General features: G+C 32.7%; 2 protein-coding genes across 3 annotated transcripts; one reads left to right on the top strand and one right to left on the bottom strand.

Moving 5' to 3' along the window:
- Positions 1 to 1,080: 1,080 nt before the first annotated feature.
- Positions 1,081 to 12,740, top strand: LOC104907523 (serine carboxypeptidase-like 40). The gene is made up of 8 exons (XM_010696463.4): positions 1,081 to 1,586; positions 5,577 to 5,684; positions 5,816 to 6,090; positions 7,440 to 7,700; positions 8,479 to 8,594; positions 9,496 to 9,588; positions 10,823 to 10,928; positions 12,351 to 12,740. The coding sequence occupies exons 1-8, from the start codon at positions 1,151 to 1,153 to the stop codon at positions 12,516 to 12,518; spliced, it is 1,563 nt and encodes a 520-aa protein (XP_010694765.2). The 5' UTR covers positions 1,081 to 1,150; the 3' UTR covers positions 12,519 to 12,740.
- A 678-nt stretch (positions 12,741 to 13,418) lies between these two features.
- Positions 13,419 to 20,927, bottom strand: LOC104907529 (glutamine--fructose-6-phosphate aminotransferase [isomerizing] 1). 2 transcript variants are annotated; one of them, XM_010696470.4, is made up of 11 exons: positions 20,518 to 20,927; positions 19,573 to 19,745; positions 19,007 to 19,118; positions 18,430 to 18,575; positions 16,314 to 16,475; positions 15,401 to 15,761; positions 15,013 to 15,263; positions 14,807 to 14,921; positions 14,205 to 14,460; positions 13,887 to 14,055; positions 13,419 to 13,709 (listed from the first exon to the last, which is right to left on the bottom strand). In XM_010696470.4, exons 1-11 carry the CDS (start codon positions 20,756 to 20,758, stop codon positions 13,626 to 13,628), a joined length of 2,070 nt encoding a protein of 689 aa, XP_010694772.1. In that variant the 5' UTR covers positions 20,759 to 20,927; the 3' UTR covers positions 13,419 to 13,625. The 2 variants fall into 2 exon arrangements, with proteins under 2 accessions (XP_010694772.1, XP_010694776.1); XM_010696474.4 differs by having other exon boundaries at positions 18,430 to 18,572.
- Positions 20,928 to 21,226: the final 299 nt, after the last annotated feature.

Raw genomic sequence — 21,226 nt, 5'->3', positions numbered from 1 at the left:
ATAATGTAGAACATCTAAGAAAAACTTGTACAAAATTTAAAGCATCAAAACTAACAAACGGTATAATTAGAGTATCTCAACCAATGTAGGGCCTTTTCTTGGCTTGTAAATAATGCTAGTTAGCTCGCAAGACTTTCAAGATGATATACTTATATAATCTTCATTAAATCTCATTTACATTATTATTTTTGTGACGTACTTTTATTTTTTATATGTCAAAAATATATATTTCTATAGTTTGTTTTATAAGAGACCATCTAATTTTAACTTAAAATTAGGCACGGTGTAAGTCCAATATTCAGAGGAGAACATGCAACCTTTTTTAATATAGTGACTAGTTCAATTTATTTAGAGACCAGGTTAATCTATTTTGTGACCAGTTTAATCTATTCAGTAATGATGTACGATGTTCTTTAATCCATTTAGTGACTAGTTTAATCCATTTAGTGACTAGTTTAATACGTTTCGTAAAACTACTGAGTTATTTTTTTGAAATTATCTGTTGTAATTCGCTAATCAAGAAAAAAAAGGAAGAGATGAAAAGAGATGACTAGTATAGTGTTAGATTAAAGTGAAATGGAATGAGCTTGTTAGAAAAATTCAATCTTAACTGCCTATTCTGATAATTTGTGATTTTTATTGTTTGAAAATATTCTTTTGAAAGAAAATGCAAACCACATATTATAATAATAATTAATAATAACAAATTTGTAGTTTAATTCTCAAAGATTGCGTGCAGACTTAGATTTTGTACTGTATTATTTATAAGTTGAATCTAACAAATTCAACTACATCAGATCTACCTCATACATTTTTTAGCAATAATCTACCTCTTCAAAAAAAAAAAAAAAAGCCCAATACAGTCACATTAGAGATGACTAATGAGCCCATGAGCGTAAAAATGATTGGGTCCACCGCCCATAAACAAAGGTGCAGAATCCATATATTAAGGGACGAAATTTGGACTTTTCTTTAATATTTTATTGCAAATCATAATATAAAATCATAATTTCTAATAATTCAACAATAATAATTAATGAAATCCCACCAATACCCTTTATATAACAACTCCTTGATATTCTCATTCCAAACAAATCTGTCCTTTCTTCTTCAATTCATTCTCTTCACTTTAGAGAAAAATAACAAAAAAATGGAAGCTACATCAAACCCAAAAAAACTAACCATCTTTATAATTTCAATATTATTTGCATTACCTTTTATAAATGCAAAAACACAACATTTGCATCTTACAAAACTTTACAAAGTCAAGTACCATGGAAATGGAGATGATGATATTGACAAAAAATCATATGATCCAATGCTTGTTGATGATATGATTAACAAACATGATCATCATGATCATAGTAAGCAACATCATCATCATCATGATCATGTTCAACATCATCATGATAATCAGAAGGAAAGAGATAGAATAGTGAAGTTACCAGGGCAACCACCAGTGAACTTCACACAGTATGGTGGATATGTTACAGTTGATAGTAAAGCTGGAAAAGCATTTTATTATTATTTTGTTGAAGCTCCTAAAAATAAGAATTCTTTGCCACTTCTTCTTTGGCTTAATGGAGGTAATTATCTTTTCATTACTTCTTAATTTTTGTATTATTTTTGTTAAACTTCTTAATTATCTGAATATCATATCCTAAAACTCAACTAAATTTTGAAGGGAGTTATTGATAAATGGTACTCCTTCCATTTCAAAATATAAGTCAGTTATTATGTTCGAAGTCAAACTTTGACCGTTAATTACTCTCAATTTACATGGATAATTAATGTTATTATAGTATTTTTCATGATGAATCCAACGGTATAATTTTTATTTATCATATTATGAGAGATATTTATGGTCAAAGTAAATTTTCGTAAAGCCTGACTTTCTTATATTTTGAAATGGGGTAGTTTTATTAGTGAATCCAAATTTAAATAGCCACACAATTCAATTTTCAATATTATATTCCAAGAATATTCATTATTAGTTCTTTGTTTTGTACTATAATTGATGTTTTGGCATTTACCCATTTCCCAATAATTATTGACATTATCATGTGGAATTTGTTTTATCATCTCAATTATCAATATAATTATATATAGAAGACAGAAAGTGTTTTAATTTATCTATATATTGGCGTCATTATCAATTTCACAATATCGGATTTTTTCAATCATTACAACGTGAATTTTCTAGTGAAGTTAATGGCTAGATTAGGAATGCATCTATACTTTTCACCTGTATATAAAATTGTTTGACTAAAGAGGAAACTTAAAAGGTTAGATGATTTATATTGAAAAGGTCTTTCTTATAATTGTTATTATTATTATTTAAAACTAATAATTGTAGGTCAGTAGTCGCAAATGTGTGAATTATGAGTTGTGTTAAATGTTAATGACATACGAAAAAGGAATGAGTAGGGAGTTCACTCCCTTTGCGCTTCCTTTTTCTCCTTGTGGTATCAGCACAAATTAATGAAGTAGGGTTTATTTTAATATTATGTACTTTAACTATAGATGTAATGCCAAAATTCTTTCATCTTGCATGATATACTTAATTTTCATATATTCTTCTTCTACTCTTTCTTCACTCGTTTTTCATTACACAACTTTAATCATTGATATATATGAATATCTTATATTTATTACTGAAAATTATATAAATTAGCTGTTTTAAATATATACATTCTCGTCAAAAAATATATGTATATACATTGAAATCATATGATATTTTACAATAACATTAGTAAAAAAGAAATAATCCAACTGAGATATGTGAATGATACGTGTATTTAATTAGTTAAAGGGAAAAAAAAAAAAACTGGAATAATGTATCAGGCCTTGAAAAATACTAACTCCATTTCTTTTCATATCACCTTTTTGTTTTAATTTGTGTTTTCGATTATATGGGGGAGTAAGTAACACTTTTACTTAATACTACTATTTACTAGTCATATATTTCCCCCCCTCACTTTTAATTTGTGTGCTTGTAAAGCCATTGCTTCTACTTTAATTTAGCATATAGTACGCACTGCACTTATTTTGATATAATGTTCGTATAATCAAGCCTACAAAAACTTGTATCTAATGGTCCAACACTATTAATAGTAATTAGATATATAAATTAACACTATATTTATGGTGTAACAACTATAAACCACTCAAATAATATAAGATAAATGATAAAATAACATAAAATTCATGTCATTCTTGTTGAATTGTAACACGTTACACCTAAGACGTTCATAAATTAATAGAAATTACATAACACAAATATAAGTTACTCCATGAAAAAATTTACACTAAAATCCTGCATCAAGTAATTAAAAACTTAATCAAGTAAAATATATACAACTTAGGGGTTAACTAGTCTATACTCTATATACGCTAGCTGATAAGAGAACAGCTCAATCAAGGCATATGATTTGGGAAAACTGTAAATTACACTAAATAATCTTTGACTTTGAACCAGATTGGCAAATTGCAGTGTTTATAGACAACTCACAAGTAGAGTATTCACCATTTTTTGCGGAACAAACAAAGGCTCGATTCTCGGATAACAATCTTGATTTGTTCGCCAGTATTCTTATCTCTGTCATTTGTACCATCTGTATTTTGTACCCCATTTGTCCTCTATTTTTATATCATTTATGGAGTAGTTTTTTTTACATAGACAACTTCTTAGAATTAGTTGCTACTACTATTAACAAGACACTAATTAGGCATGCATGGACGTGACTCTTTCAATTATGAATGATAATTAGACTTCTTTGAATTTATAGATCTTGCATGTCCATTATTGGCAAATTGATTGGTATTTATTTGTATTATATGGTAGCATGAAATGAAAAAGAAGCTAGCATAATCAAATTGACCCCCCTCCCCCCAAAATAAAAGTTGTAATTAGATATACGAATTACGTAATTATGATGGTTGATTTGTCGCTATATGCAATTTCTTTCATATATTTAGAGGTTAACGTACATCAAATTTAAAGTTTATGTTAATTTGGCTTATGTATGTACTTCTTACTTGAATATCAAGTTACGAGCTTGGTTTTTGTCAGATGATCTAATTAGACGTTTTTGCTCATGTTACCTAACCTTTTACCTTTTATGTTATCAACTTTTGATTGTCTCGCGTAATTATTTAATTTTTAAAGACAATTTTTTCAATTATTTGACTTCTTTTACCCTATTATTTGCATGCACTTTTTGTTTTTTGTTCCTTTTTCTTAAAAAAAGCTTTAATCTTGATCTAATGTAGCCAATCACGCACGCAATCAACCATATAATCGTAGTCATGTTGCATGTGTTTGTATGTAGGCTTGGTCCCTACTCATATGTTGAGCCCAAAATAACTTGGACTTATCATATAGAGCCATATACTTACAGGCTAGATTATACACTAGGGCATGCAGTGGACAAATTTGTATGGCCTACGCGCAAATGTGTACATCAACTCTCCATCACAACTTAAAGGGATGATATGCGACCAAGGATATTCGTAAGATGACCAACATGTCTACTTAAAGACCATGCAAAAAAAAAAAAAAAACGTCCATTTCAAAATTAAATTGTTTGTCTTATCCTGTTTAATACTCCATATGAAACTAGTGAGTGTCTCGGATGATATTCGAGTTGTCACTTTTCATAATTTTTAGTCTAGTGAGGAAACTTTGAAAAATTGACATAATGACATGATAAATAATTGCATGATATTTTGAAAAATAAACCCTTAAAGTTTGGGATGAAAACAATAACTTAACTTTTTACAAGGAATTAGAATAATCTCTTGTTATTTTCACAAAAAGGTTTGGTATCTAACTATTTTTTTCAAATTTTAATGAGATATAATTATAAGACTTTATGATATTTGTGTAAATCTTTTAATGGTATTTAATTATAAGACCTTATGATATTTTATTTTGGAATAACAATGGTGTTATATTGGATTCATGGATAAGCTTTCATTTTTCATTTCTATGGTCACGTAGTGTTCGATACCTTGTAACTATACTCTATACAACATTATTTTTTAAATTGAGGATTTGACTTAATTAGATTTAAAGCATTTGCATTAGAGCCTTAGAAGAGAGTGCCACGTGACATACAAACTTTCTTACTTATCCACACCTTTTAATACATTAGTACAGATTATTCACTTTCTCATGATTTATGTGTTTATTAGTTTATAAATCCTCTAACATGATAATTGGACTCTTTTGAAAAGTATGCAAACCCTTGTATCAAACTAGTAGAATTACTATCAACTAAAAAAATTCATATCTTACAAAAATAGATAAAAGGTACATAATCATGTATGAAAAACTCATATAACACCTTAAAAACTAAAAAGTTATACGTAAAAAAATGCTCAATTCTCATTTACATAAGAGTCTAAATGTAGTGGTCTTGCCCTCTTGCTAGGTTGAACAATTTGGCTTCAAAATATCCGAAATACATTCATCACTTTCTTAAAAGATTGAATTCACATGTATGTTATTCGGATCGTAGAAATTGTTGTTGGTAAATTTTAATTGTTTGATTATGGGAATTTTTTTTTGTTAGGCCCTGGTTGTTCTTCTTTGGCTTATGGCGCTATGGAAGAGCTAGGTCCTTTTCGAGTTAAAAGCGATGGAAAAACATTATTCAGGAACAAATTTGCATGGAACCACGGTATTATAATAAAGTTCTATTTCTTTCGGTAACTAGTTTAATCCATTTAGTGACTAAGACTACTTTTATATTAAAATTAGACCGTCTCTTTTAATAATTTTTGAATAATATTTCGTGTAACATGTGTGTAGCTGCAAATGTTTTATTCTTGGAGTCCCCTGCTGGAGTTGGATTTTCATACTCAAACTCAACATCAGATTATGATTCCAATGGAGACAGTAAAACAGCTGCAGAAAATTATATCTTTTTATTAAATTGGTTTGAGAGATTTCCTGAGTATAAAGGAAGAGATTTCTACATCTCTGGAGAAAGTTATGCTGGACATTATGTTCCTCAACTGGCTCATGCAATTCTTCAACACAATACAAATACCAACAATTCCATCATCAACCTCAAAGGCATTATTGTATGTGTCTTTTCTTCCTCTATGTTTTGTCTTTCTTTTAGTCATTTAGAGTTACTTTTGGATCAATCTCGAATTATGCTCAAACCACATATATACATTATGTACATCTATACACTTAGTACTTGAAAATCAAGGTTGGCCTAGTAGTTGTAAGGTCCTTCTTCCGTTCTTGTTGCAAGAGTTCGATTCTCACCCCTTACAAGAAAGATCCTCAATTTTCCCCCTTTCCTGCAATGAATTTTCCTTACCTAAAAAAAAAAGTAGCTTAGGACTTTGTTTAGTGGTAAGGTTTGTCAAGTTGTGGTATCATACCCCACTAGAGGCACTTTAGGGGTGAGATTCCCTTTCGGTTTACCTTCCCCCACGTCCAAAGGGCCTTGCTGGCCTGTATAATTGGATTGGTAAGATGAATTTGTATGAGGTTTTGATATAATAAGACACTTCTCCTTACCAATCAAAAAAACATGTTGATCCTATTGGACTTCCTACATCTCGACACGAGGGCAGACTCAAGGGTAAAGGTACACTTGGCTCCAAAATGTTTGTACCTCCTGTTAAGCACACTTATTTATATTGCAGCATATGGTACAGGTCCACACCTACTTGGATGAGCATATGAAGGAGTTGCGTGATTAGAATCCAGGAAAAGGGGCTAGAGCTTTGATGCAGTTGCATAATAAGACGTTTATTGATTGATTTCATAATCGGTTAATGCGTAAAGTAGATTCCACTATTTCGGAAACTCTGAAGTAGCTAGCATTTGGTCCAATAGGATCAACATATATATGTTTTTGTGTTTATATTGATGGCTAAAAAACCTTGCTGCCTAATAGAAACAGGACATGATAAAGACTAGGGCAGGTCCAATAATTGGGATTTTGGCCTTGATACTATTTTAACTAAAACCAATATCATAAACGCTGCTAGGCCATGTGACTTGCTTTGTACGCACATCCTAAATTTTTTTATATGTATATGATAATTAAGGGTTTGACTTGAGTTACATGGATGAGATGCCTTTTCTCCACCAAGAAAAAAAATCTCTGACATCAAACCAAGAAAACATGTGGTGATTTAATGCTATCTTTGGATGTCTAATGTTGGGATCGATACTTAATATTTTTGTTCTAAAGATTGGAATGATTTTCACACTACACTCTAATAAAAGTATAATTATAATTTTTTTTGCCTTTCTTCGGAACCTCTCGGTAAGAAGAATTTTCTTTATAGTGCGCCTCTAATATAGAGGCCCAACAAGTCCTAAACTTCTCACATAATCCAAAAAGTTATCTTTATCTTGATTATTAATAATTTCTCTTAGCTGTTAATTAATTTGAACAAAAATGCAGATTGGAAATGCAGTGATAAATGATGAGACTGATTTAAAAGGGATGTACGAGTATTTTTGGACTCATGCTTTAATATCAGATGAAGTCAAAGATGATTTAACAAAGCATTGTGATTTCACTCCAAATGCCATCAATCAAAGTGTTGAATGCAGTTTAGCCGCAGATCAAGTGGAGGTTGATACTCAATACTTAGATATTTACAACATTTATGCTCCAGTGTGCCACTCCTCAAATCTTACTGTTAAACCCAAGAAACTCACAGTAAGTCATTAATTAAGCTCATACATATAATCATGCTTTAATTTAGTACTTATCAACTAATCATTGCTTCTTACTATTGATGAGCTAATCAAATTGCCAATTTATGTAGCTAATCATGGATGCTCTTGTCCAAATTCACACCATTGTTAGACTTATTTGAGTTTAACCTGTTTTTATATATCTACAAGGAAAATGTGGTTGATAAACGCCAATCTAGATTTTTTTACGAAATTTTAGACATATATGATTCTAGTAGATCCACTATTAAAGACTGTCAAAGGACCAACTCAACCAAAAACTTAAGCTTATGGCCCTGGTGCTTAATATTCCACTGAGAAAGGAGGGGTGATGAGATTCGAACCCGTGACCTTTTTGTCACGCTGGCTCTTGATATCATTTCAAAGGACTAACTCAACCAAAAGCTTAAGCTTATGGTTGAAGCCCCAGGAATAGATTTATACTCTATGAAGACCAAAGTAATCTTGCAAGCCACAATTTCGAGCAAAGAATTTAGTAGAAATCCATAATTCCATCCGTTATTAAACATTCTATAAACATGTTTCCAGTATAACAATGTAATTATGCACACTACTTTAAGAAATTGAGTCAAAGTAAAATATCGTCTAAAAACTCATAATATGAGTATATATGTAGTATAAGAACATTATAAAATAGATGTGAAACTATTAGTAGAAAAAAAGGAAATAAACTTGAGATTTACATATCCTTGAATACACTACTTCATTTTGGTAAACCTACTACTTGCCTTTTGGTGCAGCCGGATTTGGATCCATGCAGTGACCATTATGTGCATGCCTACTTGAACTCCCCTGAGGTCCAAAAGGCTCTCCATGCAAATGTGACTAAACTTTCTCACGATTGGGAGCCTTGCAGGTATATATGCATGTACTCTATATCATGATTTGTGCTCTCTTTACGTCTTAATATAATTATAACGACTTGACTTACACATACACTTGTCATTATACGACTTTGACTACTTATATTAATAATCAACTTAAATTATATAGAGTTTATATTCTATAAGTTTACTTTGAGAGTTCATATTCTAAAAATTTACAAATTGAGAGTTGAGACAAATCAAACAACACCTTTATAATATATATATATATATATATATATATATATATATATATATATATATATATATATATTAATGTTTGTGAAAGTGCGTTATATCAATGATACACAAGTCAAACTATTGCAATCAATTGGGACAGATTTTTATCACCATATACTTTCATATACCTAATGTACTTTATATGCCTAATGTAAATTTTAAAAAATACCACATACATTACTACTCTCTCTGTTTCAAATTAAAAGGTATTTTGGCTAAAAAAAAAAAATCTACAATATAAGTCAACAATACCAATATCATATAATATCAATTTAAAATTATAGGTTAGGTTATATTATCAAAGCAATATGTAATGTCAATTCTTATTACCAATCTAAATATAACTAATGTTAGCTAAATTATTAATATGCATAAAAGTGATTTACATATGCCTTATATTTTTAAAATGGAGACAATAATATAAATACTTGAAACATTTATATTAAATTAATAAGTGTAAATTTTCACAATAAACATTCAATATCAAATTATTGTACTCAATAATTTAGTGATGAACATAAGGAATGCAGAAGAATTGGAGGCTAGTAATAATCAATATAATTTGAAAAGTAAATGATTTCATCTATCATTTTCTCAATAAAAATTCTATACACATTTGTCCTCTTACTTAGTTACTCTGATGTAATTTTGCAGTTCAATTATCAGTAAATGGTCAGACAGCCCATCAACAGTTATCCCTCTTCTAAAGGAGCTAATGACTAAGGGACTTCGTGTGTGGATATTTAGGTGAACATCCTATCATTATTATCACACTTAATTTAACCATCGATTATTTTTGTAATGACATGATTATATTTCCTTTTATTCACTTTTTATCATTGTGCCAATTGATCTTGAAGCTTTAAGATACAAGGCTCTGCACATGGATAACATCTGCCTAATGATGTCTTGTAGGTTAAGAAATCATGACCTAAATAGTAAATATTTGAAATGTGCTTGTGAAATTAATGCAACTTCACCAAGGCACTACTATTGGATACAATTATGACTTATGAGTGCTTTCCTAATTATTATAGAGTACAGTACTCCTAATTACTTTCTTCGATAGACCATTCGTTTCAAAATAGATGACACGATTTGACTTTTACACTATTCATACATTCTCATTTAACTGTAGTATGTGATTTTGACGTACGAAATAATATAATAATGCGGAATTTTGTTAGATTCGCCTTGATATATACTTTCAGAATATCAACTTTTTATAATTTTTCCATATAGAGAATTATAGATATTAATGGTTAAATTTATATGTTGGCAACCGTGTCCAAAGAGGTGTGTCAAGTATTTTATCCATTTCAAAAATAATATTTTATGTCAATTATTATTATTGTACATTGGAGTTGGCTAGACTCATACTATTATACTAGTACTATCCACAGCCATAGGTCGTATTGTCCGCTATTTTAAAAGGCAGCTCATGCCATGCTCGGCCGCAATACGACCTAATAAGATTCTTCTCCTTATACTTTGTTGTGCTTTTATATCGGGTCGTCTCCAAACACAAACCTGCAAATTTACGGGCCGAATCGTTGTACAATTATTATTACTCCTAGTATTAAGCACATGCTTGGATATATCGAATATAATGGAATAAGCCATGTAACAATGGTCATCATAACCCTTACTATATAAGTAAACTTTAATTCATGTTTTCTTTATGGATGGGACCAAATGTTAAGAGAAAGAAACAAAAACCTCTTAAAAGTTCAAACTGGTCCTTAAAAAAGCCAGGATAAAAATTCAAGATTTTATGATCACCTCCTTACAAGTTGGTTCAATTATCAATCAATCTCAATGTACGTAGGGCAGACATAAAGAGGGAAAAAAAGAAGAAGAAACTAATTCTTGATTGATTATGTACTTTACTATATGCTTTTAATTAAATATGTATTCTTGAAGCATGATTTATGCTACAATTTATTGATCTAATCAGACATTACACATGAATATGATGCAGTGGTGACACCGATGGAAGGATACCAGTTACCTCAACAAGGCAATCCCTAAATAAAATGGGACTTTCAATCAAGACTAAGTGGCATCCTTGGTTCATCAAGGGAGAGGTGAATTTTATGACTTTGATTTCAATCATAGATCTTGTTAGTATTTGATTAAATATATAAACAAGAATGATAAACATATCTCTAACAACCATCAGTAAGAAGTTAAAACTTATAATTATAGATTCTAGATACTTTCTTTTTTCCCTTAAGAAGCTTCTTTTATTTACTTATTATATAGTCTCCGAGACGCACCTTTAACAATTAATATTTTTTATTATATAGTCTTCGAGACGCACCTTTAACAATTCATATTTTTTATTACGTTTTAATTAAAAGTTATATATAATTGATATGTTACATGTACTTACTGAGACATATCTAACACGACGTAATATGAATATAAGTTGTCTTATATAGTGTTAGAATTTGTAGTTAAAACTTATAAGATTTGACTTTTAAAAAACAAATGAAAAGAAAAATTTACGATAAATCAATGGAGCACCCAATAACATAGAGCGAGAAGTTATTATTTTATTTTGGGATTTTCTATGTAGTGACCATGTGTTTTACGAATTTTGTACATTGTAGCTGACTTTTTAAAACTTTCCGTATTATACCTCTTGATTTTATTCTAAATGTCACACAAAATTCCCTTACAAAAAAAAAACCTACCCCAAATCCCACTTACCCTTCAGTTTCTCAGTATCATACCTCAAACTTCAGTCAACTAACAAGGAAAAAAAAATCCTATCCTATACCTACATAGTAAGAAAGTCGCAAAATCTACTGATTGGTATTTCGTATAAGGTATTATGTGAAATGTTTAGAAAGCTTAGGGGTATGTTGAAGCCATAATGTATAGTACACAACACATGTGAATGTCGCACATTGATAAAAGAAGAGAGATGGATTCACTTTATATTACATAGGGCTACTCCCCTTATTGTTATATGGATTTTTAAGGTAACTCCTAGTCTTGTGAAGTGGACTCTCTCTCCTTGTGATGGGTACGGCCCAAGCCCATATTTAACATGGTATCAGAGACTCGGAGCCAAGCTCACATCTGGGACCGTTAATTTACTCTGGGCCAATTGAAAAAAGGACATCACATGTGAGGGGGAGTCTATAATGTATAGCGCACAACACATGTGAGTGTCCCATGTTAATAAAAGAAGAAATTAAAGATGGGTTCACTTTATATGTGAAGTGGACTCTCTCCCCTTGTGATGTGTGCGGCCCAGGCCCATATTTAACAGGATATAATGTGAAAAGTTCAAAAAATTAGGATACAACGTAAAATTTCATAAAACACAAGAACATACATAGAAAAACCCATTTTATCATAGATTCTCATGTAGGAGAAGTGTAACTGAAGATACTAGTAAATTGTAATGATGAAAGAGGTGCTCAATATAGTATATACTTGTTGCAAACAATTGAATTTATGCGCACTAACTAAAGTTGATGAATTTGTGTAACAAGGTTGGAGGATACACACAAGTATATGAAGGGAATTTGACATTTGCAACAGTTAGAGGAGCAGGTCATCAAGTGCCTAGCTTTCAGCCTCTTAGAGCTCTTGCGTTGATCTCACACTTTCTTGCTGGCACACCTCTACCAAATACTTCAAGAACTAAATTATTGTATTAATATCTCTTTTTTATATATTTTTATTTTAAAAATTATTCCAAAGGAATTGTATTTCTACGAAGAGAGGAAAAAAGAAAACTTCTTGGGAGTTAAAAAGAGTGAGGAACTGTATTTGATCAGATTGTTGTGGGTGGCCAACGAAACATGCATCATAATAGTGTACAGTCTGTATAAGCTACACATAATTAAGCACCAATGCTAGTTAATTCTTTTTACATCCAAGTGATTTTTTGTTCATTATCGTTTTTTTAGCTAATATCATTTTCCATTATTAGAGTTTTTATTTTCAAAGTATTTAGCCGCCAACAACATTACTATAAGAAATTCTTAGGTATAACTGTTACACCATAACTTATGGTCTAACAATCCACAAAGTGCAAGTTACAACTCTTATTTTGGAAAAATAATTCAAAGGACATGAAATAATATCAGACTCGTGTCATTATTTATATAATCTATGTCATATTTGTTAGAGTATATGCCATTATGTGTCATTATGTACATGTGAAATTTATTACACAATAAGTGATAGTATAACTTGTTACGCCCAATACTTACACCCAAGACGCACTTTTGCGTACTATTAGCATTGAACGTATCCAAGTCTTTATAAACTTTATGCGAGAGGGAACTTGCAATTAATTATTATAGAGTACTGTTGTAACCTATAAGTATATACTCCAAAATATTGATACTAATTCTAATCATGCTTAGTTCGAAAATTCACAATATATACATATAACCGAAAACAACTACTTTAGGTATTCAAGTTTCTTTTTTTCGTTTAAAAATGCTGAAAAGTGAGAACAAAATACGATAATGAACATTTCTCTAGATATTAACAATTAAATTTTAGTCAAAAAGTTTTCGCCAAAATTAGTTTAGTGTAACACACCCAAATGTTGCAACTGAAGAAAATGATGATTAATGGGATTAAGCTCTTATCCACGACAGAAATCACATTTACATTATTGTTGAATCAATTCAAGCTAGAGTGTCAGAGCCGGAATTGGAATTAATACAGACACATTCCAAACAAAGAGGGAAAAAAAGCTCAAATTTTACAATCAAGCTAACTACTGCATACAAGTTCTAACTACTAGTCTACTACTGCGTCGTTACACTTTTCGCCAGATTTCGAGGTTGATCAACATTAAGGCCTCGCAATACTGTCAGATGATAAGCTAACAGCTGCAAGGAAAATGCAAGTCAGTGTCTACACAGCATAAAAACATCTATAAGATCGACGCATACATTAGCTTAGATGCTAAAATGGGACATTCGATATCAAGTTTTGCACAAACTTTACTACCATTAACACACATTATAACTGGTTAATGAAAAGGCACAAGCGAATCATTTGTATACCTGTAATGGAATGATGTTAATCACAGGCTGAAGGCAGTCAGAAACCTGGGGAACTTCAATTACACGGCATGAACCACCTGGGCGGATAGATGCTGCATCACCTTTTGAACACATCACGATTAGACGACCTTTGCGAGCATGAAGTTGCTGGATTACTGATTGTTGCTTGCTGTAGGATCATTTAGATCAAGAGAGCAATATAATAATACTTCAGCGCCACAGCACATATAATGAAAGATAATGATTCTTTTTTCCAAAAAAAATAAAAGGGGTACATTCGGTTGGTAATCTACCCTTTGGCCAACTTAAAAGACTAACCTGAAGCAAGCATCACGAGTGGCTATCACAACAATTGGAAGGTTTTCATCGACAAGAGCCAAAGGGCCATGTTTCATTTCACCGGCAAGTATTCCTTCACTGTGCATCAGAGACACCTCCTTTACTTTCAAAGCACCTTCTAAAGCTGTTGCATAATTGTAACCTCTTCCAAATACAAGGAGTGATTGCTCATCAATCAGTTGTTTAGCAAGCTCCTCCATCTCTTGGTCAAGTTGAAGCACCTCTTTGACCCGACCTGCAATTTACAAAATCATGATTTCTCTCTAATACAAGGTGAAGGGGAAGTATGTGTGGGAATGAAAACTAAAACAATAAAAAAACATGAATTCGCTTAGTGTTTGGCATAGGCCACTTGGGAAAATCACATTGAAATTCAGCAGGAGCACGACAAGTCAGCCGGCTCATTTCAACCCAAAAATGTGAAATTCTTAAGGGCCAAGCAGACATGGACACGACTTTTCCTTGGCCCTTCAAAATCCAGCACATGAAATTTCCAACCAATGGAACTTTCACAAAGATCCAGAAGAATCCTTTCACAGAGAAAAAATTACAGAAAATACAGAGTACGAAATAACACGTACGTGGCAGTTCAAATAGACCATCGATAATATCTTCTCTTCTGCTTTGATTAGAGATAGTGTCATCAGCAATTGCTAAAGCTAACATAGCCATCACAGCAATTTGACTCGTGTATGCCTGCTCAACATGATAACTTGGCAGTTAGATGCAGAAAAAGAAGATTAAGAAACGATATTCTGAAATCAGATAGCAGATATATGGAAATAACCTTAGTACTAGCCACTCCAATTTCAGAGCCAGCATTGATATGCACACCACAGTGTGTGTTTCTGGCAATTGCACTGCCAACAGTATTTGTTATACCAACACATAGTGCCCCATTCTCTAAGGCGTATTCCAGAGCTTGCAACGTATCAGCTGTTTCACCAGACTGACTGACGAAGACTGCCGTATCTTCCCTATATATTGGTCCTTGCCTATCAACCAGATCACTGGCGATTTCCATTGTCACAGGAATCCCTGACAAACAAAGGGCTGAGGTCAAACAAACAAACTGATACAACAACTCATAAACGAACCTAAAAGCACAATTAGCTTAAAAAAAAGGAAAAAAACAAATGAAAAGAAAAGAAACCTAAATGAAACTACATACTGACCTGAAAGTTCTTCCAAAATTGGCCTAGCAGCTAAAGCGGCATTGTAACTTGTACCACATCCAATAAAAAGAATACGCCTGCTTCGCCTGATAGTTTTTAAATGATCTTTGATTCCACCCAACAAAACTGACTTAGCTTTGCAAGAACCTCCACGAATAAGCCTCCCCCTCATTGTTGTTGTCAAAGACTCTGGTTGTTCATGAATTTCCTTTTGCATATAATGTTTATATTTTCCTTTGTTAATTTGTTCAACCTCCATCTCGAGAATAGATAATGCCCGCTGCACAGAGGAAGGTCGACAAAGAGAGCTGCCACTTTTCCCTTTCTCATTCTCAAATTTGAGAATTGTCACCCCTCCATCCTAAAACAGTACCGAGAGGAAAAATGTTCAGAACCACAAATTCAACTTCATCTTTGACCCATTAAGAAGTGTATCTTGAAAAGTGCCGAAACTTAAACATAGGTAGATGAAGTTAAAAAAAAAGTTGTAAGCAAAATTCAGAAATGCCAATGGTTTCTTTATTTACATGAGAATTGAGAGTCTAAGATATCGCCCCTCAGTGAGTCAGCACCTAAGCTAATAGACATAGCTCAAAAACATTACGGAGGTCCAAACGTGCGGTGTAAGTGAAAGAGACTAATGTATTATCATGGACCTAAGATTATTTAGTAAGCATGATATTATAAATAGGAAATGTAGATACTATCCAAGCCTCATCAAACACTTATAAGCTTATTCAACATCTTCATGCTCATTTTCCTTAAAAGTATTTCTTCATGACCAGAAGTGTCCTCTCGCCACGCATATATTGGAATCTACTCCTCTTTCTTCAAGAATGTGTTCTCTGCCTTCTGTAGTAATTACAAACACTTGGTATTATGATAACATTAACCAGAGTAAGTCAGTAAGTACCTTAATATGAACTACTTCACCATCCTCAATCACCAAAACCTTTTTTGTGTGTTCAACAAGAGCATTAGCATCACTTGAGAGAAAAAGTTCTTTTGGCTGCCCATTCTTCAATATTTTGAAGTCAGGAAGTGATCCTCCAGCACTCACATCTTCTGTTAATTCCTGAATAAGTGTAGTTCCTGAATCAGTTAGTGGTAACATCAGGAAGAAAGATCAAACAAAAGCCACAGACCTAAGAACTCGAACTCGAGGCATGCATGCATGCACTGATTGTATTTACTAAAAGGTAGAATGAACAACCTCAGCAGGATTAGAACTTATCAAGATTCACAAAAGATTTAGTGTTCTGCATATGACAGTGAACCCTCCACCGAATGGTTACATGATGGAGTTGTAGTAAGCGCAACAATAAAAGCCATATAAGTAGCCAAAGATATTGAAAAGAATGAGCCTGAAGTATCATTAAAACAAGCAAGTCCAAAAACCTGCATTGAAGCTTAACAACTGAGGTCCTTAAACCAATTGGAGCCAATCAACCTTCACTCACTCACGTCAAACTATCATCTAGCGACTCTTGGATACGACAGACGAAAACTTCTGTCTTATGTATACAGATAACAGGACAAACAAAGACATGAGGTCTAGATCCCAGTCTCCCCTCATGCACCAATTATTTGTGTGAAAGTGTGAACATCCCAGAAATACCTACCTAATATAGAAGTAAACCCTTCTACGGTTCTACCTATCTGTTTCGTTTTGATAATATATCTAGCTCCATTTGAAGAAAACATCAAAATATATTGTAAAATTCAAGATTCTACTTTCTAAATAAAGCTTTTGCTAATTTCCTCTTCCCATCCAAGTTATCCAGAGGCGGCAAAGCAAAACAAACTTACATTTCTTGAATGCTAGACGTAAAATTGTTTCTTAGAGTTTGATCCATCTATAGAATGGTAGAAATCTATGAAGAGATTGCATTGTATACAGCCATACAGGACAACAGTTGTACACCTTTGATAATGTATAGTGTGCAGCTTGAGAAAAATCAAATAAAATTATCTTCTATTTATATATAGTGCTGGGATGCCTTGAATCTGGAGTCCAGCACGGTATATGGGGTTTACTTACATCAGTTTCTGTTTTGGTCCCCATTTTTGTGATATTAGTATGGGCACTATCTAAAACCCTTCTAATATTTTTGTGCCTCTGGCCCTCTGTTAAGTTGTAATCTATACTGTCTCCTCTCAACCTATTAAAATCACATTATCTCCTGCATGTGGATGTACCCAACACATTGTTAGTGAACCACGTTAAATTTGTGTGTCGATTGTTTTATATTCTCTGTTTGATGATTGTTTTCGTTCTAACAAATGGGGAGCTAGGAGATCCGAATGTCTTGTTCTCCTAGTAGTATTCAGTTTACCAGAAAATAACATTCTTAACCCCCCCCCCCCGGTCCTATCTTCTAACACAAAGGTCTATAGGTTATTTATCGGATTTGGGATTCTCTCTACTTCTATTATTCAGAAGTTCAGAAATGCTTAGTATGTGACTTGTATGATAATGGATATTTATTATCAGCTCATTTCAACTTACTTAACCTTCCATAACTTTCTTAGTATTATTCAAGACAAAAGATATGTAAAATTAATATTCCACAAACGCACTTGCTTCTGTGTACACCCTCCTTTTGTTGTTCCTCGTTATCTCAGTTCCATCCTATTTTGTTGTTCCCATTTGAAATCTTTTCTTTCCAGGCCTATATTTTTGCCCATTTAATCCCTAAATACCCGCACCTAATAAATTGCACTTATCCCACTAACTTTCCTCCCATCCACTCTTTTCATCGTTATTTACCCCTATAAGGCCCCGTCTAGCAGATGCTTACCCAATTAGCTCCATTCTCCCACTTAATGGTTATTAATCACTCACTTCTCTGTGGTTTCTCCCTATATTCCTTATTGGACAACAAAAAGGAATACAGGGAGTACATATATGGGAAGTCAATGACCAACCATCCATAAATTTCAAAACAAGCATATATGGGAAGAAAACTCAAAGTTGGTAATATAAAAGTACTAGAAATAACAAATTATCCCAAACATTTTTAACTTACTTTGACACCAAGAAGCAATGGGCCACCACGTTTGCAAGCAATCAACTCATTTGGATAATGTCTGCTTTTAAATATGAGTGCATATGCTCCATCAAGATGCCGCATAACCTCAAGGACAACATCACTGAATGAGACAGTATTCTCTGCTGCAAATAGAAAAATATGATATGCTTGACAGCTTTAGGTGATGAATCTAAATGAAGAGCATCTCCCTCAAATTGAAATGCACATAGTCGTTGAGAATTGAATCATGTATATTTCGAAAATCTGGTAGAAGGTGAAATGAGGGAACTAAGAGCACATAGATTCAAAGCCATATTTTCTGTGAAATATCATACAGATTACAGACCGAGGAGTCAGAATTTCCCACTCCCACCTCCTGTCAGCCGCACCCCTAAACCCCACCCCCAAAGAAGGAAAAGAAGAATTGCTCCTAAATAAGCCATATAATGCAAAACATCAACGACACTTCACTATCAAGAGTCTCAGCTACAAATAAAGCAGTCATATAAACATGCAATGAAAATAGCTGTGAGTTGGACATGACCATATAATCTAACACGAAAAGAAGAAATACCTTCTCCTTCATTTGCTTTGTCAAATACATACTTAGCAAGCTTTGGTATTACTTCAGTATCTGTGTCAGATTCAAATGTAAAACCATGCCGAAGTAGAGTTTCTTTCAATACCTAAACACGCAAAAGAAGATAAGCAACGTCAGCACTAAGGAGGCATGAGTAACAAAAAAAAGAAACACCTGAAGCTACTTGGCTTGCTTTATAGATAAACATAAATTTCTTCCCTGTATTTTTCAAAGAAGAAAAGCTCATATCAAAATCTAACATTTCACTAGAGCTCAAACTATATCTTAATTAATTGCACTTGATAGTTTCGAATGTCCCTGTCAAATATGTCAATATCTCATATTAACAATGTTGCTTGTTAAGATATTCTTGAAGGTGGTAAGGTAATACTATATGAACCAAAAATTGAGTACAACAAAAATTCATGAACAAGAGGTGGCAGTTTGTATAAAGCATAATGCATACGATAAACAAAGAATGCAAGAATTACAAATTCGAAATCCATGGTTATTGGCGAAGTACATCAAGGACCCTTGAAAATAATGAAATCAGTACAAACCTCATAGTTAGTTATAACCCCATTGTGTACAACCACAAACTCATTTTCAGGACCAGAGGTCTGTGGATGACTATTTCTTGATGAAGGCTCACCATGAGTTGCCCATCGAGTGTGTGCTATTCCAGCATGAACAGAAAATGCCTCCTCCAGATTCAATTCTGTGGCTTCAACCTCTGTTATAAGCACGTTCACCATCCCGTTACAAAATGCATACTTCATCAGATAATACATGATCACTCCCAATTTCTTATTAGAGTGCACATAAGCAGAACTATTATAGATACAAAAAGTTCACAATGCTATAGCACATCCTTATAGATGTAGTACTTGCATGATCATATGTCATTACAGCCATATCACAACGATGTTTTCCGGTACTCAATGTCATCACATTGACACATTCAGTGATAAGAGCTAGATTTAGAATTACATTTCAAATTTTCTGAGAGTGTAGCAAAGTCAGGACTCAGGAAAATTGAGATGGCACCAATTTAAAAAGTTGAGCTGATTATTAGCAGCAAAATATTAGGAATAGAAAAGTGCTAATCAAAGTCCTAAAACAGAAAATTTAATCATTACTTGCATTTCCAGCACATTTTCAACAACAATTACATCACACAACTGCTGTCTATGATCAAAATCAAAAAAACAACAAATCACAATCGCGAATTTAATAACACACACAAAGATTGACTTTTTAGACTTCGTGCCATGATTCTAGATTCCTAATCAGCACGTAATTGCAGAAACACACAGAAAAAACAAATCAAAAAAGACAAATCAAAAAAAATTAACAAAAGAAAACTAAGAAAAAACTAAAAACAATTTATGGGTATCTAAATTCAGTGAAAACCCATTTCCAAATTTTCCTCAAACACCCAGAAAAAAAATTCCCAATGATCACAAAACTTACACCCAAAATAAAAAAGAATGTGGAAAATTAACCTCCATAGACGGACTTAACAAGGGATTCAATGTTTCCCTCCTTTCGAAACACAAGAGGAGGAGGAGAGAGAGTGAGAATTCCACCATTGATGACGTCAGAGGAGAGAGAAGAGTCAATTGAAATGCCAGAAGAATCATAACCACGATACTCTAAACGACGTAAACCATTAAAGAGAACTTCAAGGATGTAACGTCTCTCTCTGTTAACATTGAAGTTCAAATATGCGAAGATCCCACACATTTTTAAATTTTTGACCGTTAATTTATCCGGCTCTCCTACCGAGAAAATGGTCGGAGATCGGAGAATTTGCGGGAGAAGGAAAAGATGGAGGACCGAGGAGAGAGAAAGTGTGGTGAGTTGTAGGTTTTAAGAGAGAGAAAGTTGTCAATTTTGACTTTTTGACTTTTGGTAGGAGTAGTTGTTTTATATTTTGTGTGACGTTTTTTTGGGTTGAAAATTCTGTGTTGGGTGGAATAAGATCATAAATGTCAACTACGAAAGAGGATAGTCTAATCATTTGTTGTGATTTTGCGAGTATTCTTTGTTATTGCCCTTTTTGAACAATTTACTAAATTTTCTTTTGATAGCAAAATTTACAAAATTCATTTGATTGTATGAGTTTATATGTAATAACTAGCTGATGTCACTTTTAGTTTTCTTTCTGTTATTAGATATTTCCTTATGCAGTTAGTTTGTTGTAACTAACTC

The sequence above is a fragment of the Beta vulgaris genome, chromosome 2 (genome assembly GCF_026745355.1).
Source record: "Beta vulgaris subsp. vulgaris cultivar EL10 chromosome 2, EL10.2, whole genome shotgun sequence".
NCBI lineage: Eukaryota > Viridiplantae > Streptophyta > Magnoliopsida > Caryophyllales > Amaranthaceae > Beta > Beta vulgaris.
Note: the sequence above shows the minus strand (reverse complement) of the source record. Positions and strands in the feature narration are given on the sequence as shown.

What these genes read in the sequence shown, in the direction of transcription:
- LOC104907523 (XM_010696463.4), top strand. Translation starts at nt 1,151, where the DNA reads ATGGAAGCTACATCAAACCCAAAAAAACTAACCATCTTTATAATTTCA. An exon ending in TTAAACCCAAGAAACTCACA is followed by an intron (nt 7,701 to 8,478) that starts GTAAGTCATTAA and finishes CTTTTGGTGCAG; the next exon opens with CCGGATTTGGATCCATGCAG. An exon ending in CTTCGTGTGTGGATATTTAG is followed by an intron (nt 9,589 to 10,822) that starts GTGAACATCCTA and finishes AATATGATGCAG; the next exon opens with TGGTGACACCGATGGAAGGA.
- LOC104907529 (XM_010696470.4), bottom strand. Translation starts at nt 20,758, where the DNA reads ATGTGTGGGATCTTCGCATATTTGAACTTCAATGTTAACAGAGAGAGA. An exon ending in TTGGAGTGGCTAGTACTAAG is followed by an intron (nt 14,922 to 15,012) that starts GTTATTTCCATA and finishes CATGTTGAGCAG; the next exon opens with GCATACACGAGTCAAATTGC. An exon ending in TGGTCTATTTGAACTGCCAC is followed by an intron (nt 14,461 to 14,806) that starts GTACGTGTTATT and finishes TGTAAATTGCAG; the next exon opens with GTCGGGTCAAAGAGGTGCTT.